The sequence below is a fragment of the Eubalaena glacialis genome, chromosome 13 (assembly GCF_028564815.1).
Source record: "Eubalaena glacialis isolate mEubGla1 chromosome 13, mEubGla1.1.hap2.+ XY, whole genome shotgun sequence".
Classification (NCBI taxonomy): domain Eukaryota; kingdom Metazoa; phylum Chordata; class Mammalia; order Artiodactyla; family Balaenidae; genus Eubalaena; species Eubalaena glacialis.
In genome coordinates, this window is record NC_083728.1 from 13,889,068 (window position 1) to 13,905,781 (window position 16,714).

At 39.4% G+C, this 16,714-nt stretch overlaps 1 protein-coding gene across 4 annotated transcripts in view; it reads right to left on the reverse strand.

Moving 5' to 3' along the window:
• NCOA3 (nuclear receptor coactivator 3) overlaps positions 1–16,714 on the reverse strand; it is a 119,758-nt gene that overhangs the window by 10,854 nt on the left and 92,190 nt on the right. For 3 of the 4 annotated variants that reach the window (XM_061210235.1, XM_061210233.1, XM_061210234.1), the window contains 15 exons: positions 14,778–14,882; positions 13,717–13,889; positions 13,139–13,239; positions 11,764–11,938; positions 10,906–11,094; positions 10,630–10,731; positions 9,644–9,784; positions 9,225–9,372; positions 8,085–8,476; positions 7,031–7,902; positions 5,566–5,701; positions 4,390–4,584; positions 2,989–3,237; positions 2,764–2,890; positions 1,318–1,489 (listed from right to left, as the gene is read on the reverse strand). In XM_061210235.1, the coding sequence (XP_061066218.1) occupies positions 1,318–1,489; positions 2,764–2,890; positions 2,989–3,237; positions 4,390–4,584; positions 5,566–5,701; positions 7,031–7,902; positions 8,085–8,476; positions 9,225–9,372; positions 9,644–9,784; positions 10,630–10,731; positions 10,906–11,094; positions 11,764–11,938; positions 13,139–13,239; positions 13,717–13,889; positions 14,778–14,863 (3,258 nt within the window). In that variant the 5' untranslated portion in view covers positions 14,864–14,882. Of the gene's footprint in view, positions 1–1,317; positions 1,490–2,763; positions 2,891–2,988; positions 3,238–4,389; positions 4,585–5,565; positions 5,702–7,030; positions 7,903–8,084; positions 8,477–9,224; positions 9,373–9,643; positions 9,785–10,629; positions 10,732–10,905; positions 11,095–11,763; positions 11,939–13,138; positions 13,240–13,716; positions 13,890–14,777; positions 14,883–16,714 lie in introns of those variants that run through there. The other variant, XM_061210236.1, reaches the window with a different exon arrangement.

Genomic DNA, 16,714 nt, shown 5'->3' on the forward strand with positions numbered 1-16,714 from the left:
AAGATAATGGAGGATTTTCAACTTTTTTAAAAAATATGTACTTTTGTGATTGTCAGATTTTTATATAAGGACCATTAACTATTTTACATGAAGACAAAGAAAACTATTTCCACCTTAAATAAAATTCTAGGGGAGTTTCCTGGTGGTCTAGCGGTAAAGAATCCGCCTTCCAATGTAGGGGACGCTGGTTCGATCCCTGGTCGGTGAACTAAGATCCCACATGCCGCGAGGCAACTAGGCCCACGCGCTGCAACTACCGAGCTCACGCACCTCAATGAGAGAGCTGTGTGCCACAAACTACAGATCCCACGCACCCTGGAGCCCGCGCGCCACAACTAGAGAGAGAAAATCCGCACGCCACAACTAGAGAGAAGCCCACGCGCCACAACGAAGAGTCTGCACCGCCATGTCTCAACGAAGATCCCGAGTGCCGCAACTAAGACCCGACACAGACCAAAAAAAAAAAAAAATTCTAGTGGCAGTTAAAGCTTCTCGGTCCTCATGTAACCCTCACTTCCTCCCCCAGCCAGGTCAGACACGGCTCCTCGGTCAGGGTCACAGGTGGCTGGTACCCCCAGGTGTACATAAGCACTGCTCCGTGTTTCTCAACCACCCTTTAAAAAGTTCTGTGCAGTGTTTGCCACACTGAAGTGTAATTCTTTTTATACACATTTGTCTCCCCAACAAAGCCTGAGAACTCTGAGGATCTTTCCCACTTATCATTAAACACACAGACTTACACAAGTGCCCCCAAACACACATCCTATAATGAAAAGATCCACTACAAAATGTATGTTTCAAAAAATACAGATTTGTAAATGGCATATTTTCATAAGGCTGAATAGGTAACTAGGAATAGGAGATGATGTTGTTGGGATATTCACAGATTTACCAGTGTAAACAGGTTTTGTTTAAAACAAAAAAAGCTTGCCTCCTCAGAGTATACACTGGTTGTCCAGGGAGTAGAAAGAGGTAATTATAAAAATGAGGCTTCAACTAACATAAGCAAAAAGCAACATTTTAAAAACTGTATAGTAGTTTTACTGGATCATTTCTATGGTTGCCTAAAATTTGACATCTTTATAAAACAGTGAGTTGCTGGAAGTTCTATCACAATTATAAAGTATATTTTCTAAATTTAATGCTGGTATCCATGAATGTAGTGCTGTACATAAAGAAAAGATACACATATAGGCACTGTTGTACATGGCTTCATGGATATATGCGAGCACGCATGCGCGCGCGCACACACACACACACACACACACACACACACACACACACACACATTTCTACTTCCACAGTACTGCTACCTACTTGATTTACAAGTTCAGGAATGCCAAGAGCTCTGTCAATTTCTTCCAGGCCTGTGGCATCTGTGTTGCTCAAGAGTGTGTGCAGCTGGTCCAACAATGCTCTTTCATCACTCTGGCCTTCAAGGTTAGAAGGTGGCCCAAGGAGATCATCCAGGGAATTCCTAAGAAGTGGCCTAAAAAGAGACTTAGATTCAATTTCAATGGTGCTTTTCCTCTTAAAAAAAAAAGATCAAAGTAACCCCGCACAGTATTTTTAATATGCAATAACTCAAATAATACAAGTGTAAATAATAAACTAACAGAGGAGCAGAAAAGAACAAATGGCATCAATTTAAATTTAAGACCCACAATTTTAAACCTCACCAGGTCATCTTCGACCACCATATCTAGATTACAACTCCCAATCCCACCACCAAAATGCAATTGCTAGATCCCTTGACATTTAGAGGATAGCAGAGATTTAGGAAAGGAGATTGGAGGGATGAAGAGGGTGGTGTTTTCAAGACCCTACAAGAACAGAAGTGGTAGTAGTTAGGATACTTGCAGACTGGAGAAATCAACAAAAGAATGGGAAAAAAGGTAGAAATGCTGAACTGAGCCCAGGGTTCTACCAAAATAACTTTGTTTCATACACGGCCCACAGAGCTCATGTATCGACAAGTATAATACAAACCCCATACGAGTATAATACAAACCCCACAGCAATGCCACAGTTCTCCAACACATTACAGGGGCATGGAGCTAGACATTTATCCAGTCTCAGAAAAATTCTGTGATGAAACTATTTGTTCTCTACTGGGTAGAGAAGCACTCAAGTTAATAAGCTCATGTAGTTACACTTCTGTCTACTCAACAGATCAATTCATTTTTCTTTGCTTAATTTATTGTAGAACTCAAGTCAGAGCTGACAGTGACAGGTAGCCTCTTTCATGCCAATGAGTTACTGACCAAACTTAAAAAATGAAATAGACATAATCCACAATCTTTCTTTCACAAAAATAAAAGCGTGCTATATTTCACTTTCACCTTCATCCCTGAAACGTTTTAAATAATTTTAGAAAAGAATTATCCAATCCTAAAAAATGAACTTTCCAGAAAACTGAGGCTCACCCTCTGCACACCATTTATCTTGTCAAACTAGTGCTAATTTATCCCTCTCCTCATGGAGGAGGATTGTTACATTATGAGAGACGATCACGGCACATGGAGGCTCCCAGGTGTGACCACTCAACAGTCCCAATCGCTGAGAGATACAGTCCTGTCTCCTCCCTCTCCCACAAACGCATGCTGTCTCAGACTCAGCCTCGCTTTTACACACAGATGGCAATGAGTACCTCAATGACAGAGAGTTTTTCTCATCCTCTTTCAGGTTTGTTCCTGTGCTCTCACCCTTTTCTAGATAATCCAATGCTTACATTTTCCACAGGGTCACTTAATAAAGCCCCACCTGTTTTGAGTCCCATGAGGGCCTTGTTCCATGGACAACATGCCATCTGGCCAGGAACCAGGTTGGTTCGATGGTGCTGCTTGGCCATAAGGACTGACCCCCATCCCCATGGGAATCTCACCGGGCCCTGGGGGAACAAAAAGAAAGGATAAATTTTCAAATAAGCCAAAGGCAAAAGTTAGCCTAAAACATCTAATTTTCTTTTCTTATGAAGGGAACGCTTACGCATCTGAAGCATCTGCTGCTGCTGCTGCTGCAACACTGGTCTCACACCTGGGATGCTACTGGACCGAAGAGGCATGGCGGGCATTGAGCCACCCATGGCAGGCCTGGGTAAAGAAGCATTATAATCCGTTCCTGGTCTCCCCATGGAGTTTGAATTCATAGGTTCCATTCGGCTGGCCTTCGAGTTCGGTAAGCCCCAGTCTCCCGAGGAAGGAGTCTGATTCACAGTCACATTTCTGTTTGGTCCACCTAAAACAGAAATTAGGTATTTTCCATATTAGAATGAAATTCTTCTTATATCCTACAGGTACAGTCATTAGACACATGAGCCTTGACAAAAAAGTGCTTTGTCATTCTAAAAATAGGGCTGGCCAACTATTAAGACATTTCTGATAGGCCACCACAGGCATACCTTCACTGTACTGTGCTTCAGAGACACTGCGTTTTTTACAAATTGAAGGTTTGTGGCAACCCTATGTTGTCGGATGATGGTTAGCATATTTTAGCAATAAAGTGTTTTTAAATTAAGGTACGTACATTTGTTTTTAGACATAATGCTATTGCACACTTAATATAGTGTAAACCTACCTTTTATATGCACTGGGAAACCAAAAAATTAACGTGACTCGCTTTATTGTGATATTTACTTTATTGCGGTGGGCTGAAACAGAACCTGCAATACTGCTGAGGTATGCCTCTATTGCTATGTATTCATTACAGGTTAGAAAATGTCTTGCGGGACTTCTCTGGGGCACAGGTTCGATCCCTGGTAGGAGAACTAAGATCCCACATGCCCCACAGCGCGGCAAAGAAAGAAATAAAGAAGAAAATGTCTTGGACTGAAAGTCTCCTTGAGAGTTTAAATCACCAAGACACAGAATAAATGAAGAATACTCATGAAAGAAACATGCTACTGTTATTCAAAAACCTGTTAATTAATTCCAATTAAGTATTTTAAATTTGCTTTTCCCAAAAGAAATTTTTAATCATTAATATTCATTAGAAATAACCTATAAGGGACTTCCCTGGTGGCACAGTGGTTGGGAATCCGCCTGCCAATGCAGGGGACATGGGTTTGAGCCCTGGTCCGGGAAGATCCCACATGCCACGGAGCAACTAAGCCCATGCGCCACAACTACTGAGCCTGCCCTCTAGAGCCCGGGAGCCACAACTACTGAGTCCACGTGCCACAACTACTGAAGCCCACGCGCCTAGAGCCCGTGCTCCGCAACAAGGGAAGCCACAGCAATAAGAAGCCCGTGCACCGCAAAGAAGAGTAGCTCCCGCTCGCTGCAACTAGAGAAAGCCCATGCACAGCAATGAAGACCCAAGGCAGCCAAAAATAAATAAATAAAATTAAAAATAAAATTAAAAAAAAAAAAAAGAAAAGAAATAACATACCCATGTTTGAGCCATAATTTTCCTGACTATCCATCATTCTTGGATTGCCACCCAACATGGGTTGCTTTGGTAACATGGGGAAAGCACCAATATTCTTTACTGGAGGGCTTGAGCCAACGGAAACAGGGCTGTCTAGAGACACTGCTCGGTTATATGGAGGACGAACAGACTGCACAGACTGTGGACTCCTCAAACCTGTTAAAAAACATAAAAGCACAATACATAAATATCCTCTGATGATTCAGTACATAAATAATCAAGTACAAGACATAAATACCACCCACCCAAGAATGTCTTTCTTACCAAAATAAACACTGTCTTCCTTTACAAAATAAATAAGCCCCCCAAAAAAAGAAAGAAAAAGAAAAAAGGAAAAAAAAAAAGCCTTGTATTCCAAATAAAGTAAAAAACAAGAGTCTCAGTGTTGGCTGAAGTATTAGGCACTGTTCTCTAGCCTGATATGGTCATTCATATTCTGCTTCGCTTAATAGTAAAAATTTTACCAATGTTTCAAACTCCTGGAAGTTCTTTAACATGCATATTTAAAGTTTAAAATTTTACAACTAAATGTAACCAGATAAGTTGCCTTCTAATCAAGCAAGGAATAAAACAAAATTTCCTCCTAACCTTTTTCTTTTTGTTTTTTCTAACCTATTTGATTGATCTAACTTTCCATTTCAGTTTCGGAAATAGTGCCACTAAAAATGAATAACCACCTTTCCAGATAATTGTGGATTATTCTTTTTCAATTGATACATATAATATATCCTTGTTAAACTGATGAATCAAGAAACACTCAGCTATAGGAGAGAGGTTGGGTAAGAACCAGCAAACACCAAAGTAAGTTAGTGTCAAAGGACAGGTTTTGATTTGCTTTTTAATCCAATTCTCTGTGCCTAAGACAAATAAAGGTACTAGCAGGTACAGAGTACCTACTACTCACCTGCGGCAACCAGAGAAGAACACTTTCCTATAAGCCCTGTGATTACTGGCATCATATTAGTTAGAAATGGGAAACTGTCCAAAAAGCTTTTAAAATCACCTACATTATAAATTAGTAAAAGAAACTAAGGTGGAGTACACATTTTAAAGTTGGATTCTAGTTTTAATTAAGAGTACATACAGGTGTGCAGAAAAGTTCAAAGGCAGCAAGAATAAAATCTAGTTCTTTCTTACCCAGAGAATTAGTTCCTTGAAACATTTGTTGCTTCGTTACCAGATTACTACCATTTGTGGATATGGAATTATTGTAGAAGTCAGAATTAGTCAGATCACCAAGAATAGCATCTAGATTATCCAAGTCTCCAGATCCCTGAAAATAATTTTTTGTAATTAACCTGTGAACATTACTAGATACATAGGTATAAAACACACTCATCAGAGGACAAGAGATGAAATGGGAACAAGTAAAACACAACAGTTACCTGAAATGGTAACGCCCAACTTAGAGGCTAGCTAGCTGATCATGACCCCTATCCCTACACGACTTCCTTGAAAGTAAAAACAGCTGAAAATACTGAGATAAATGCGTGGGTTTGGAGGTGCTTTCAAAGGGGCATTTTTTATTTTACGCTATATGTTTAATTCTCAAACTGCAGGATATTTTCCAGCAAACATTAGTCAGAATCATGAGCTGACAGAGATGTCTGCCTCTACACATACTTCTGAAAACATGTATGATTAATAATTTTTTTTTTAATTTTTTTTTAATTTTTACTTATTTATTTTATTTAATTTTGGCTGTGTTGGGTCTTCATTTGTGTGCGAGGGCTTTCTCTAATTGTGGCAAGCGGGGGCCACTCTTCATCGCGGTGCGCGGGCCTCTCACTATCGCAGCCTCTCTTGTTGCGGAGCACAGGCTCCAGACGCACAGGCTCAGTAATTGTGGCTCACGGGCCCAGCTGCTCCGCGGCATGTGGGATCTTCCCAGACCAGGGCTCAAACCTGTGTCCCCTGCATTGGCAGGCAGATTCTCAACCACTGCGCCACCAGGGAAGCCCCTAAAAAATTTTTTTAAATAATAATAATAATAATAATAAAAATAAGCTGATGTTCAACAAGATATTCATAGCTATGCTTTAAAAAGGGCTTTTGGTCAATACATTTGGGAAACACTAAACAAAGTTTAAACAAAGTTAAACACACATCCTAACAACAGGACTTCTCCAAGACTTTATTTAATTTTCTCAGGTGCATATTAACGTCTTCCAGAATAGTGTTCCTCAAGAGGAGTCTGGGAAATGCTTGTATAGAATGTGATCATGTATATGAAACTTGGTCTTAGGTAAAAATCAAAATTCTGTTGCCTAATACAAAATGTTTTTCCCATTTCTACCATACACTTAATGACCCAATGTGTTCATTCCAATAATAAAAACTTCCATGAAAGATTTCAAATTGGCTACTAATGAGGTATAGTCACATTTGAAAGCATACATATCTGATTATTTCTACACTGCATCATAATACACTTTACTGATGCTCAGAAGAGCTACCAAAAAAGTGACAGCTCCAGATTAACTTCCATTAAATAAACCTAAAACAGAAGGTAAGAATTTCTGTATAACACATTGTCTTTCTAACACAGAAATGCAATGCTGAAATACAATGCCTAAGCTGGAATATACAGAAGACAAGTTACCTCTTCACTTGTTTCTGTCTTAATTTTAGCGTCCTTCCCTTGACTTGAGCTCGGGATGGTGGAGCTGCTGCACTGGCTCACTTTACCGTCTACGCCGCCTTCCACTTTGGGCTGCAGTTCTTTGGAGAGCGTGTCACTAGGATCATCCCTGTCCAGCAGGTACCTAAGCAGAGCATTGTTTTCCTTTCTCTTAGGGCTTAGTTGCTCCTGCTTGACGTTTCCTTCTACACAAGACGTTGTACTGCTAGTGTCTTTCCCAGTGGCTTCGGCGGTAATCTTGGCTACCTCAGCCGGCGAATTCCCATTCTGCAGCAACTTGTGCAAAATCCGGTGCTTCTCTTGCAGCAGTGACCCATGCATATTGGATGTGGAGGACACTCCTCCAGACGTCGAAGAGGAGACCCCAGAGGGGCTGGTGACACTAATGGAAGAGTCTTTACAACTTGAATCCAGGGGCGAGTTGGTCAAGGAGGAATGACCCCGGTCCTCAGAAGAACAGGTAAGTAACTGTAGTAATTTTTTGTGACCTTTGCTTTCCAGAGGACCCCGCTGATTCTCTGGCCCTTCCACACTGCTCTCCTTACTTTCTTTGTCATTGAGGTGATCTCTGCTATTTGACTGACACATTGAACTCTCCACTGGATTCTGGTCGCAATACAAGCCTAGGGGACTCTTGGAATCTTGACTGTTCACTTTACTTGGTTGACTTACATTCATATTGGGAGAGTTATCCAATTTGGGACCTGGTGAAGACAGAGTAGATAAAAGAGAAGTCCCTACTCCCTCACTGATAGCTTGAAGGGCACTGAGAGAGCTGCTAGAAAAGCTGTGACTCCCAGTATTGCCAGAAGATCCCATGGGAGAGTGCACACCTGGATTTGGAGAAAAATCAGGAAAAGAATTAGACTATCAGACGCTATAACAAAACACTACTTAACACTTCAAAGTTTCTGTTTTAAAATGAATTAACTTTACAAGAATTACACTGGTATGGGAAGAAAAGAATTACTGAAAAAAAAAAATAAAGAAAGAAAAGGAAATGTAACACAAATACCTGCAACAGGAGAAAACTGATGTGAGGCCATCTTTGGACTCCCACGATTACGAGGAGAAATCATAATATTCTGCTGGCTGGAGCCAAGACCAGGACTCCCATGTGGAGGGCTACTCATGTTGAGACCATAGTTGCTGTTCTGGTAGGAAGATGGTGACTGCATGCCTGGCCCAGGGTTCACTGAAGCTATGCTACCGGAAGGCCCATACCTGGCTCCACCCATCTGCCCCGCGGTGCCGGGCTCAGCCAAGCCGTAGGTCCTGCTGCTCAGCATCTGCAAGCCTGGGTTCGGCGACATGTTCATGCTGCCTACCGAACTGTTGCATCCAGCTGCTGGAGGTCTAATGCCTGGTCCAACAGGATTTGCGTTTGGTCTATACCCATTCTGTTCCCTGCAAAGAAACAGATCAATGTTTTACTAAAAAATTACAGGCATGCGTTAAAAGCCTGAATCAGATTTTTTTTTTTAAGGATGAATTAAGTGGCCCAGAAACTTAACTTCTTAGGTGCCATTCCAATGCCTAGTGACAATAATAATCTAGACACTGATCAGTTATTAATCTAATAACATACTTTTAATAAGCCACAGAATCTAAATGAGTGACACCATCAGAGCGCCACGAAGGGCCCAAAGCTATGTTAGCTGGAATCTCAGTGGGGCTTTACAAGAGTTCCCATACACCGAGGGGTTAACCTGGAGGCGCCTGCAAATTACTCAAGATGATTAATGGGTGAATATCCTGCTCCTTCGTGTGTTGCTCATTTACCATTAGCAACAGCAATAGTAACTATTTCTTCTTGAAGTCTACCTTCAAATTTTACATTCAATTCCTAAAAGCAATGTAATATATCATTAGAAATGAAAAGTAACAGAGGTAGTCAGATTTTATGTATTCTTTTATCCACTAGCCTTCCCATCCTCCAGCTTTCCCAGGAATTAATTACTTAATGAACAAATCCTCATTTACACATAAAAATATAACCTTAAAGAAAACATACTTCAGGAATCTAAGTGCACTTCAGCAAACCCAAGCACTGCCTGCTTTTCTTCTTAATTTTTCTCCCTTTTTACACTAATAATAAAGCATCTCGAGAACACTGCTGCATTTAATATGAGAATACAAAGTAATCTATCAATACCTCTGAAGAAAGTGGGTTGAGACAAAGCCGTGACGATCATTTGTTACAGGATTTCGGAAGAGTTTGCTTTTTGTTTGTGCAGTCACTATAGTGCCATCAGCCAGAGAGAATCGATACACTGGGGTTTCTGCATGGCCATGGATATAAGCTTTTGGAGAAAATATCCCATTACTAGTAACTACAACTGGCAAAACAAATGCATACAGGAGAAAACACAAAGGAAATATACAAGTCCAACATTTTCAAAATCCAGTGAAAGACAGGACCCCACCAAAATTAGGCTAACATAAGAATGCTCAAGAATCATTTTCCTACCCGACACAGACAACAACAACTATGGTCATGTATATACTTATTGCTCTATAGCACATCAAACACAACGACAAACAAGATCCAGAATCAACCTCCAAATTCTTTACCTTCTTGATAGTGACGTTTCTGGGACCATGACTGCCCATCATTAAGACTAAAAAATCTCTGGATACACCTTCGGATTATATCTTCAAAACCAGGCCTCATGGAAGATCTCAGTGAATTTGTATCTATGTTGACAACTTTTCCTATTAAACAGAAAATTGCCACTGTGTTTAATTTCATCATTGTGCATTATCAACTGCACTGACTTTAATTCTCTACTCTCATGGGCAAAAAAGGGCAGACCAAAACTGAAATTCATGTTGATGTCAAGAATTACTCCCAGTAATTCCCATTAAATTACCCGTATTTTTGAAATGCACTTCTTTATGAAAAATGGATTTGAAGTTACAGAAAAGAAATACTGGCTTCTGATTTGAAATGCTATTTGGAGAGAAAGCCAGGTGCGTCTACATTTTTTTGTGTGTTTATTTGAGGGATTTTAAGTGTCAAATACACCCAACTTAAATGCCCAGGGTTTTGTTGAATCTCTCCTAGGGTTGTATAAGAAACATAAGGGACTTCCCTGGTGGCACAGTGGTTAAGAATCCACCTGCCAATGCAGGGGACACGGGTTCGAGTCCTGGTCCAGGAAGATCCCACATGCCGCAGAGCAACTAAGCCCATGCGCCACAACTAGTGAGCCCACGTGTCACAACTACTGAAGCCTACGTGCCTAGAGCCCATGCTCCACAAAAAGAGAAACCACCGCCATGAGAAGCCCACGCACCACAAGGAAGAGTAGCCCCCGCTCGCCACAACTAGAGAAAGCCCCTGCACAGCAATGAAGACCCAACGCAGCCAAAAATAAATAAAATAAAAAATTAAATTAAATTTTAAAAAATAATAATATTATAAGAAACATAGGAAATAATCCATGCAAAGTATTCGTTACAGTGTAGGCACTTAAATGATAGTGCAGGCTGTAGAAAGTTAACTTTTATAAAAATTTTCAAAATGAACAAAACGTACACACACGCACAGTTTTTACCTGAAAGATCATGTCTAGTAATAAAGCTCTCAGGATTTGATGGAAATGCTCTTTCTCCTGTGGTAATGCGGCGTGCCACACAGATCATACAGGATTGCAAATCTACAATAGAAAATTTAACCAGGTAAGGATTATACTTAACCTTTGGATGTGTCTATTCAATAGGCAAGTAAGAACATGGAATTCAGTAGGAAGAATTACAACCATGGAAATTACAAAACTACAAGTTTGACTGCTATTGTTTGATAATCACCAAAAGCATGTGATGACTCTCACCTTCTCCTTCCTCCATCATAGCCCGTGGCTGGGACAGGGCAAAGCACTGCATCGTTTCATATTTCTGGCGCATTTCAGGATTAGTGTTTATGTCTTCCAGAATGTCATGTGGTATTTTCATCAACATACGGCAATTAAATGTATGGCTTTTTTGTCGCTGGGTCTCATTAGTCCAGGTAACTCCATTAACTTTAGAAAACAAATTGAAAGGAGTTTTTTAAAAGCTGGCAATTCAGTCCATGACTATCATCAAGAATTTAAGCTATAAATCAACTACACTCCAATTAAAAAAAAAAAAAAGAAGAAGAATTTAAGCTATACGTATTTTCTCATTATACATCTTCCATAGTAATTTCTACAATAACATTTCAAAGTGGCAATATATAAAACACTGGAATAATTTCAATTTCAAATTCAACAGGTATCTCACTTATAATTTGTAACTCACTGTATATCCTAGACCCATGAAATGTATACCAAACTCTAAATTCGTATTTGAAAATTTTGCTATCTACCACTTGCCCTGGTCTACATAAATCATCACTTGGCTTTCTAAAAGGTATATTCAATTTTCTAAGAAATGATCAAGAAAAAGAAATTTTTTTAACTTACTTAGAAAATACAGGGACTTCCCTGGTGGTCCGGGGCTAAGACTCCGTGCTCCCAATGCAGGGGGCCCAGGTTCGATCCCTGGTCAGTGAACTAGATCCCACATGCCGCAACTAAAGATCCCCCATGCCACAACGAAGATCCCACGTGCGGCAACAAAGATTCCGCGTGCCGCGACTAAGATCCAGCGCAGCCAGATAAATAAATAAATATTTTTTTAAAAAAGGAAGATACACATTAAAAGCCTACCTGTAGATTTTGGTAAGTTTTTAAGAAAATCCTTTCTGTCTTCTTCATGCAAGATATTGTAGACACTTGTGTTAACCAGGTCCTCTTGCTTATATTGCAGGTACTGGGTGACATTTTCTGACACAAATACAATGTTTCCTTCACGATTCACCACAAACAGGAAGCCATCCAATGCCTGAAGTGGGATATGTTAATACTGGTTATTATGGACTGAACTGTATCCCCTTCCTCACCAAAATTCATATGTTGAAGCCCTAAACCTCAATGTGACTGTATTTGGAGATAGGGCCTTTCAGGAGGTAATTAAGGTTAAATGAGGTCATAAGGGTAGCTCTAATCCAATAGGACTGGTGTTCTTATGAGAAGAGAGATAGACACCAGAAATGCACACACACAGAGAAAAGGTCACGTGAAGACACAAGGAGAAGGCAGCCATCTACAAGCCAAGGAGAGAGGTAGGTCTCAGGAGAAACCAAGCCTGCCAACACCTTGATCTTGGACTTCCAGCCTCCAGAACTGTAAGAAATAAATTTCTGTTGTTTAAGCCACTCAGTCTGTGGTATTTTGTTATGGCACCCTTGGCAGACTAAGACACCAGCCTTAGTACTAACTAGAATTTGAAAAAAAACTGTTGATTTAACAACTATGAGCCATCATTTCTATTAACATTAGCACCATCAATACAGGGTTGTATGAAAAAGACAATTTGAAAAGATGACAGTAAAGACAAAATCTGAATTAACATCTAATCTAATTTTTGAAGAATTACTTCTTCAAAGGAGTTTTTAAAAATATGAAAAATCATCCTCAGTGCTTCCCATTTTTCCATTTGTTATCAAGTCAAGCTACAGGAACTATACCACTCCTTAGTGAGAATTACAAAGAGGAACTGAACTGATCAACTAAAAAGGAGCTGGAACAAACTAACTGGAACAAAAACAGTTGATAAGTGAACCTGAATAAAGGGCTTCAGGTCATGACTTAAAAAGAAACATTCTGTAAGTGCTAAAGCTTAACTCGATCTATTTAAGACAACTACTTACAAAAAACACATATTTTAAGTCTTAAAACTTCCTCCAAAATATAAAACTGTAGTGTGCCATACTATCAATTATGCAAAAATACACAAAAAAGTCTGAGCTAAAATATGCCCAAACGCATTTTTATTGCAGGGGGGCAGGGCGCCACAGGACCTCAAGAGTTATGTATATTTTAAATATAAGAGCATTTTATCATCATATTCAGAATACTGAGTTCTATCTCATGAAAAGAAACATTTTCTTTTTGCTCTCATATCCTAGCCAAAATTTTTTTTCTTTCTTTCTTTCTTTTTAAATCAACACAGCTTATCGTACAGCTAGAACCTTATACTTGCCTGAAGTAAAAGTGGTCCTAAGGAGTCTTTATCAATAACTCCTTGTCCTGTGGAAGATACATCAGCTTTCTGAACATCATCATCACTGGAAATAGCTTTTCCTGGAAAGACATAAGGCAATACTACAAATAGCATATATATCAGTTATAGATTAAATCCACCTTCAAATTTTTCCCCAAACAGACACAAAGAGACACGCACACAGATGTGCATAAGCACATACACATTTCCTGATAAGAAAATGATGCTACAGTTTTTAAAGGTTAAAATTAAACTTCCGAGTTACCCAGGAGGACAGAAGATCCTCTAAATTTTCTTTCCCTACTAAATGTACTATCCCATTGCTTCCTGAAAGGGAACTAACAAGTGACAGGGCGAGCAACACTGGCCTTCTTCCAATTCTGGTGACTGTTTCCTAAAGAGCAAAGCTGGTCAACTCATCTGTCCATCTAGCCCCACAGAGGCTAGCCCTCAAGGAGCAGCAGTTCCCACATAAGCAACAGGTAGCAAAAGGCAAATGTGAACACAGTTAACAAGTTCCTTCTAAAAGACTTGAGTGTTTTCTTACTTTGTATTACCTTGCTCTTTTATTTGACGTATCTGTCTTACTGTTTCCTTTAAAATTGCACATTTATCTGGTTTGACATTGAAATTGTCAATATCACTAAGATTAGCAGATATCAGTTCAGCCAATTCTTCAATATATTTACTCTCCTGCTCCCGTCTCCACTTTTCACCGCTGCAGGTAAGGCTGGGGGGGGGGGGGGGGGGGAAAGGCCATAAACATATCTATCACAAAGGAGCTATGAGCAGAATCAGTACCTACACAACACCATTACACTCATATATAAACAAATTAAATTCAGCCCATAAAGACTACCAAAACATTGTCTTGGAGACCTAGTACAATACAGTTGAAATTCATGCAAACCTAAATTCAAGTCCACCTGTTGTTAGCCTAGGCCTTAGGCATTAGTCTCATTTCATCATCTGGAAAATGGGGATGAACAGTCTTTACCACGAAGAGACAATAAAATTAACAAATAATAAAAACAGTAATAGCTACTTATTAATTATGAGGTTTTATGAATTATAGGTTGTTTTTTATTTGCAACCATCACAGTGAAATTCAAGTGATATTGACCTTGGTAAATACTTAAAAAGCTAGGAAGTATCTATCACTGCATAAAATAGAGTATTTTATTTCTATTTTTTAAACTTCTAACTTCATTCAGGAAAAGAATGATGAAACCTCACAAATGCCAAAATATCAACTTATAACATGTTTTTAAAGGATACTAAAGATTCTCACTTGCAATAATCTTGTCTATCTATTCCTAACTGTTACATCCTCCATTGAGAAATGCTTCTTACAATATCACACAGTTAGTATAATATTCTCATTTCTATCTGAATCAGCCATAAAGCCTCTATTATAACATAAGAATGTCCCCATCTCATCATTGTACCACTGTACTCACTACAAAGCAAAATCATATTATTTAAACAAAGACAAAAACAAACAAACAAAAAAATCTAACCAGAAAATGCAAATAACAGAAAGCTGAAATGTTATCTTCAAAACAAATAAAGGCGTGGGAGGCGCCCTTGGTGAAGTATCAGGAAATAAACTGCTTACCCTTGTCCTGGAGTATCACATGGCAACTTGCGTTTTCGTGAATCAGGGGCCAGTGGATCCAAGGAGTTTTCTCCTAATCCGCTCATCGTGAATATACATCAGCAACTAAGAAAGAATAATAAGATACAAACATTATAAAATATTCATGACTCTCATAAAGGTGTCATATGCTTGAATGGCTGCATTTTGTAATTCAGAACTGCTTTCCCTAAATGGTTAGATAATTCTCAAAATTCTTTATAGTACACAACTGTTCTGAAGACCTCAAGAGTTCATATTCCAGTTTAATTATGCAGAATGTCCATCCAACCCCAGGACAAATGTTTCTCAAGACTGAGTAAAAATGCGTATATTGAATACCTCACAAAGAACAAGGCGTCTTCTGCATAGTTAATAAGAAAAAGAGACTGTCAACTCTCCAACTGATAAAATCCTAAATTTTACTTATACACAAGTAAGATCTTATCTTGTCAGTTGGTAAGAAGTCTTCAAATGATAAATATCTAAATTATTTTCAGGCTATTTTCAAGGTAGCACATTTTTTCCTTAGACCATTTCTTTAGTATTTATCATCCAATGTGTTTTTCTTCTGCTACTTCAAAATAAACTGAGATTGTGTAAATAACATGCAAACTCCAATACATTCTGCTTACAAATTAGATGTACAACAATAAAACTCCAGGTGGAAGGATTTTGACAAGATCCACAGAACAACAATTATTTTAATACTAACTGATGGAAATATAATATGCCTTAGTTAAAGTTGCATTGATAAAGAAAATAAATGTAGGCTATTTCTTGTTGAAAAAAGAGATTTTAATACTCAGTGGCTCATAATTTTAAGACATCTACTAAGCCTTCACTTAACAAGAATTTTATTTGTCTTAAACTCTTGTTTACGAAGACAATCATTGCTATAAAGAATTCCAAGTCAACGGAGAAGTTCAAACACTCCAAACTACTTTTTCTTCATTTGTTAAAATGCATCTTTCATTCCATCTAGAGTCTGAGACATACATTGAAGGACATAAATTTCCACTAGGTGGCACAATACTGCCAGAATGAGAGACAAATTAACAGAAATGCAAAATTTTACACAAGATCCTGATCAAACTTAAAATATGTAGCTTTAAAAAATCAAAATCAGAAGTTTTAGATTACATTATCATCTTTCAGATGTTCTAGGTATGAATTTAAACACCAACGGAATTTATTCTACCAATAATTTTGATAGTAAAATGTAAAGGCTGAAAAGCTAATACGTTTTAAGAACTTGGTGTGGTTTTCTTCTCACAACATAACTTAAAATAAAAGAGAAAAGAACTTAAAATAACTTTCACTAATGTGGCTTATTTATTTACTTGTTTATTGATTGATTGATTGATTTTTGGCTGTGCTGGGTCTTCGTTGCTGCATGCGGGCTTTCTCTGGTTGCGGCGAGCAAGGACTACTCTTCGTTGCAGTGCGCCGGCGTCTCACTGCAGTGGCTTCTCTTGTTGCGGAGCACGGGCTCTAGGCGTGTGGGCTTCGGTAGTTGTGGCTCGCGGGCTCTAGAGCGCAGGCTCAGTAGCTGTGGCGCACGGGCTTAGTTGCTCCGCAGCATGTGGGATCTTCCCAGACCAGGGCTGGAACCCGTGTCCCCTGCATTGGCAGGCGGATTCTTAACCACTGCACCACCAAGGAAGCCCCCACTAATGTGGCTTAATGTCATGATTTTAAAGTGTAACCACGGGGACTTCCCTGGTGGCGCAGTGGATAAGGCTCTGCGCTCCCAATGCAGGGGGCCCAGGTTCGATCCCTGGTCAGGGAACTAAATCCCACATGCATGCTACAACTAAGAGTTTGCATGCCACAACTAAGGAGCCCATGTGCTGCAACCAAGGAGCCCTGGAGCCGCAACTAAGGAGCCTCCCTGCCACAACTCTAAGGAGCCCGCT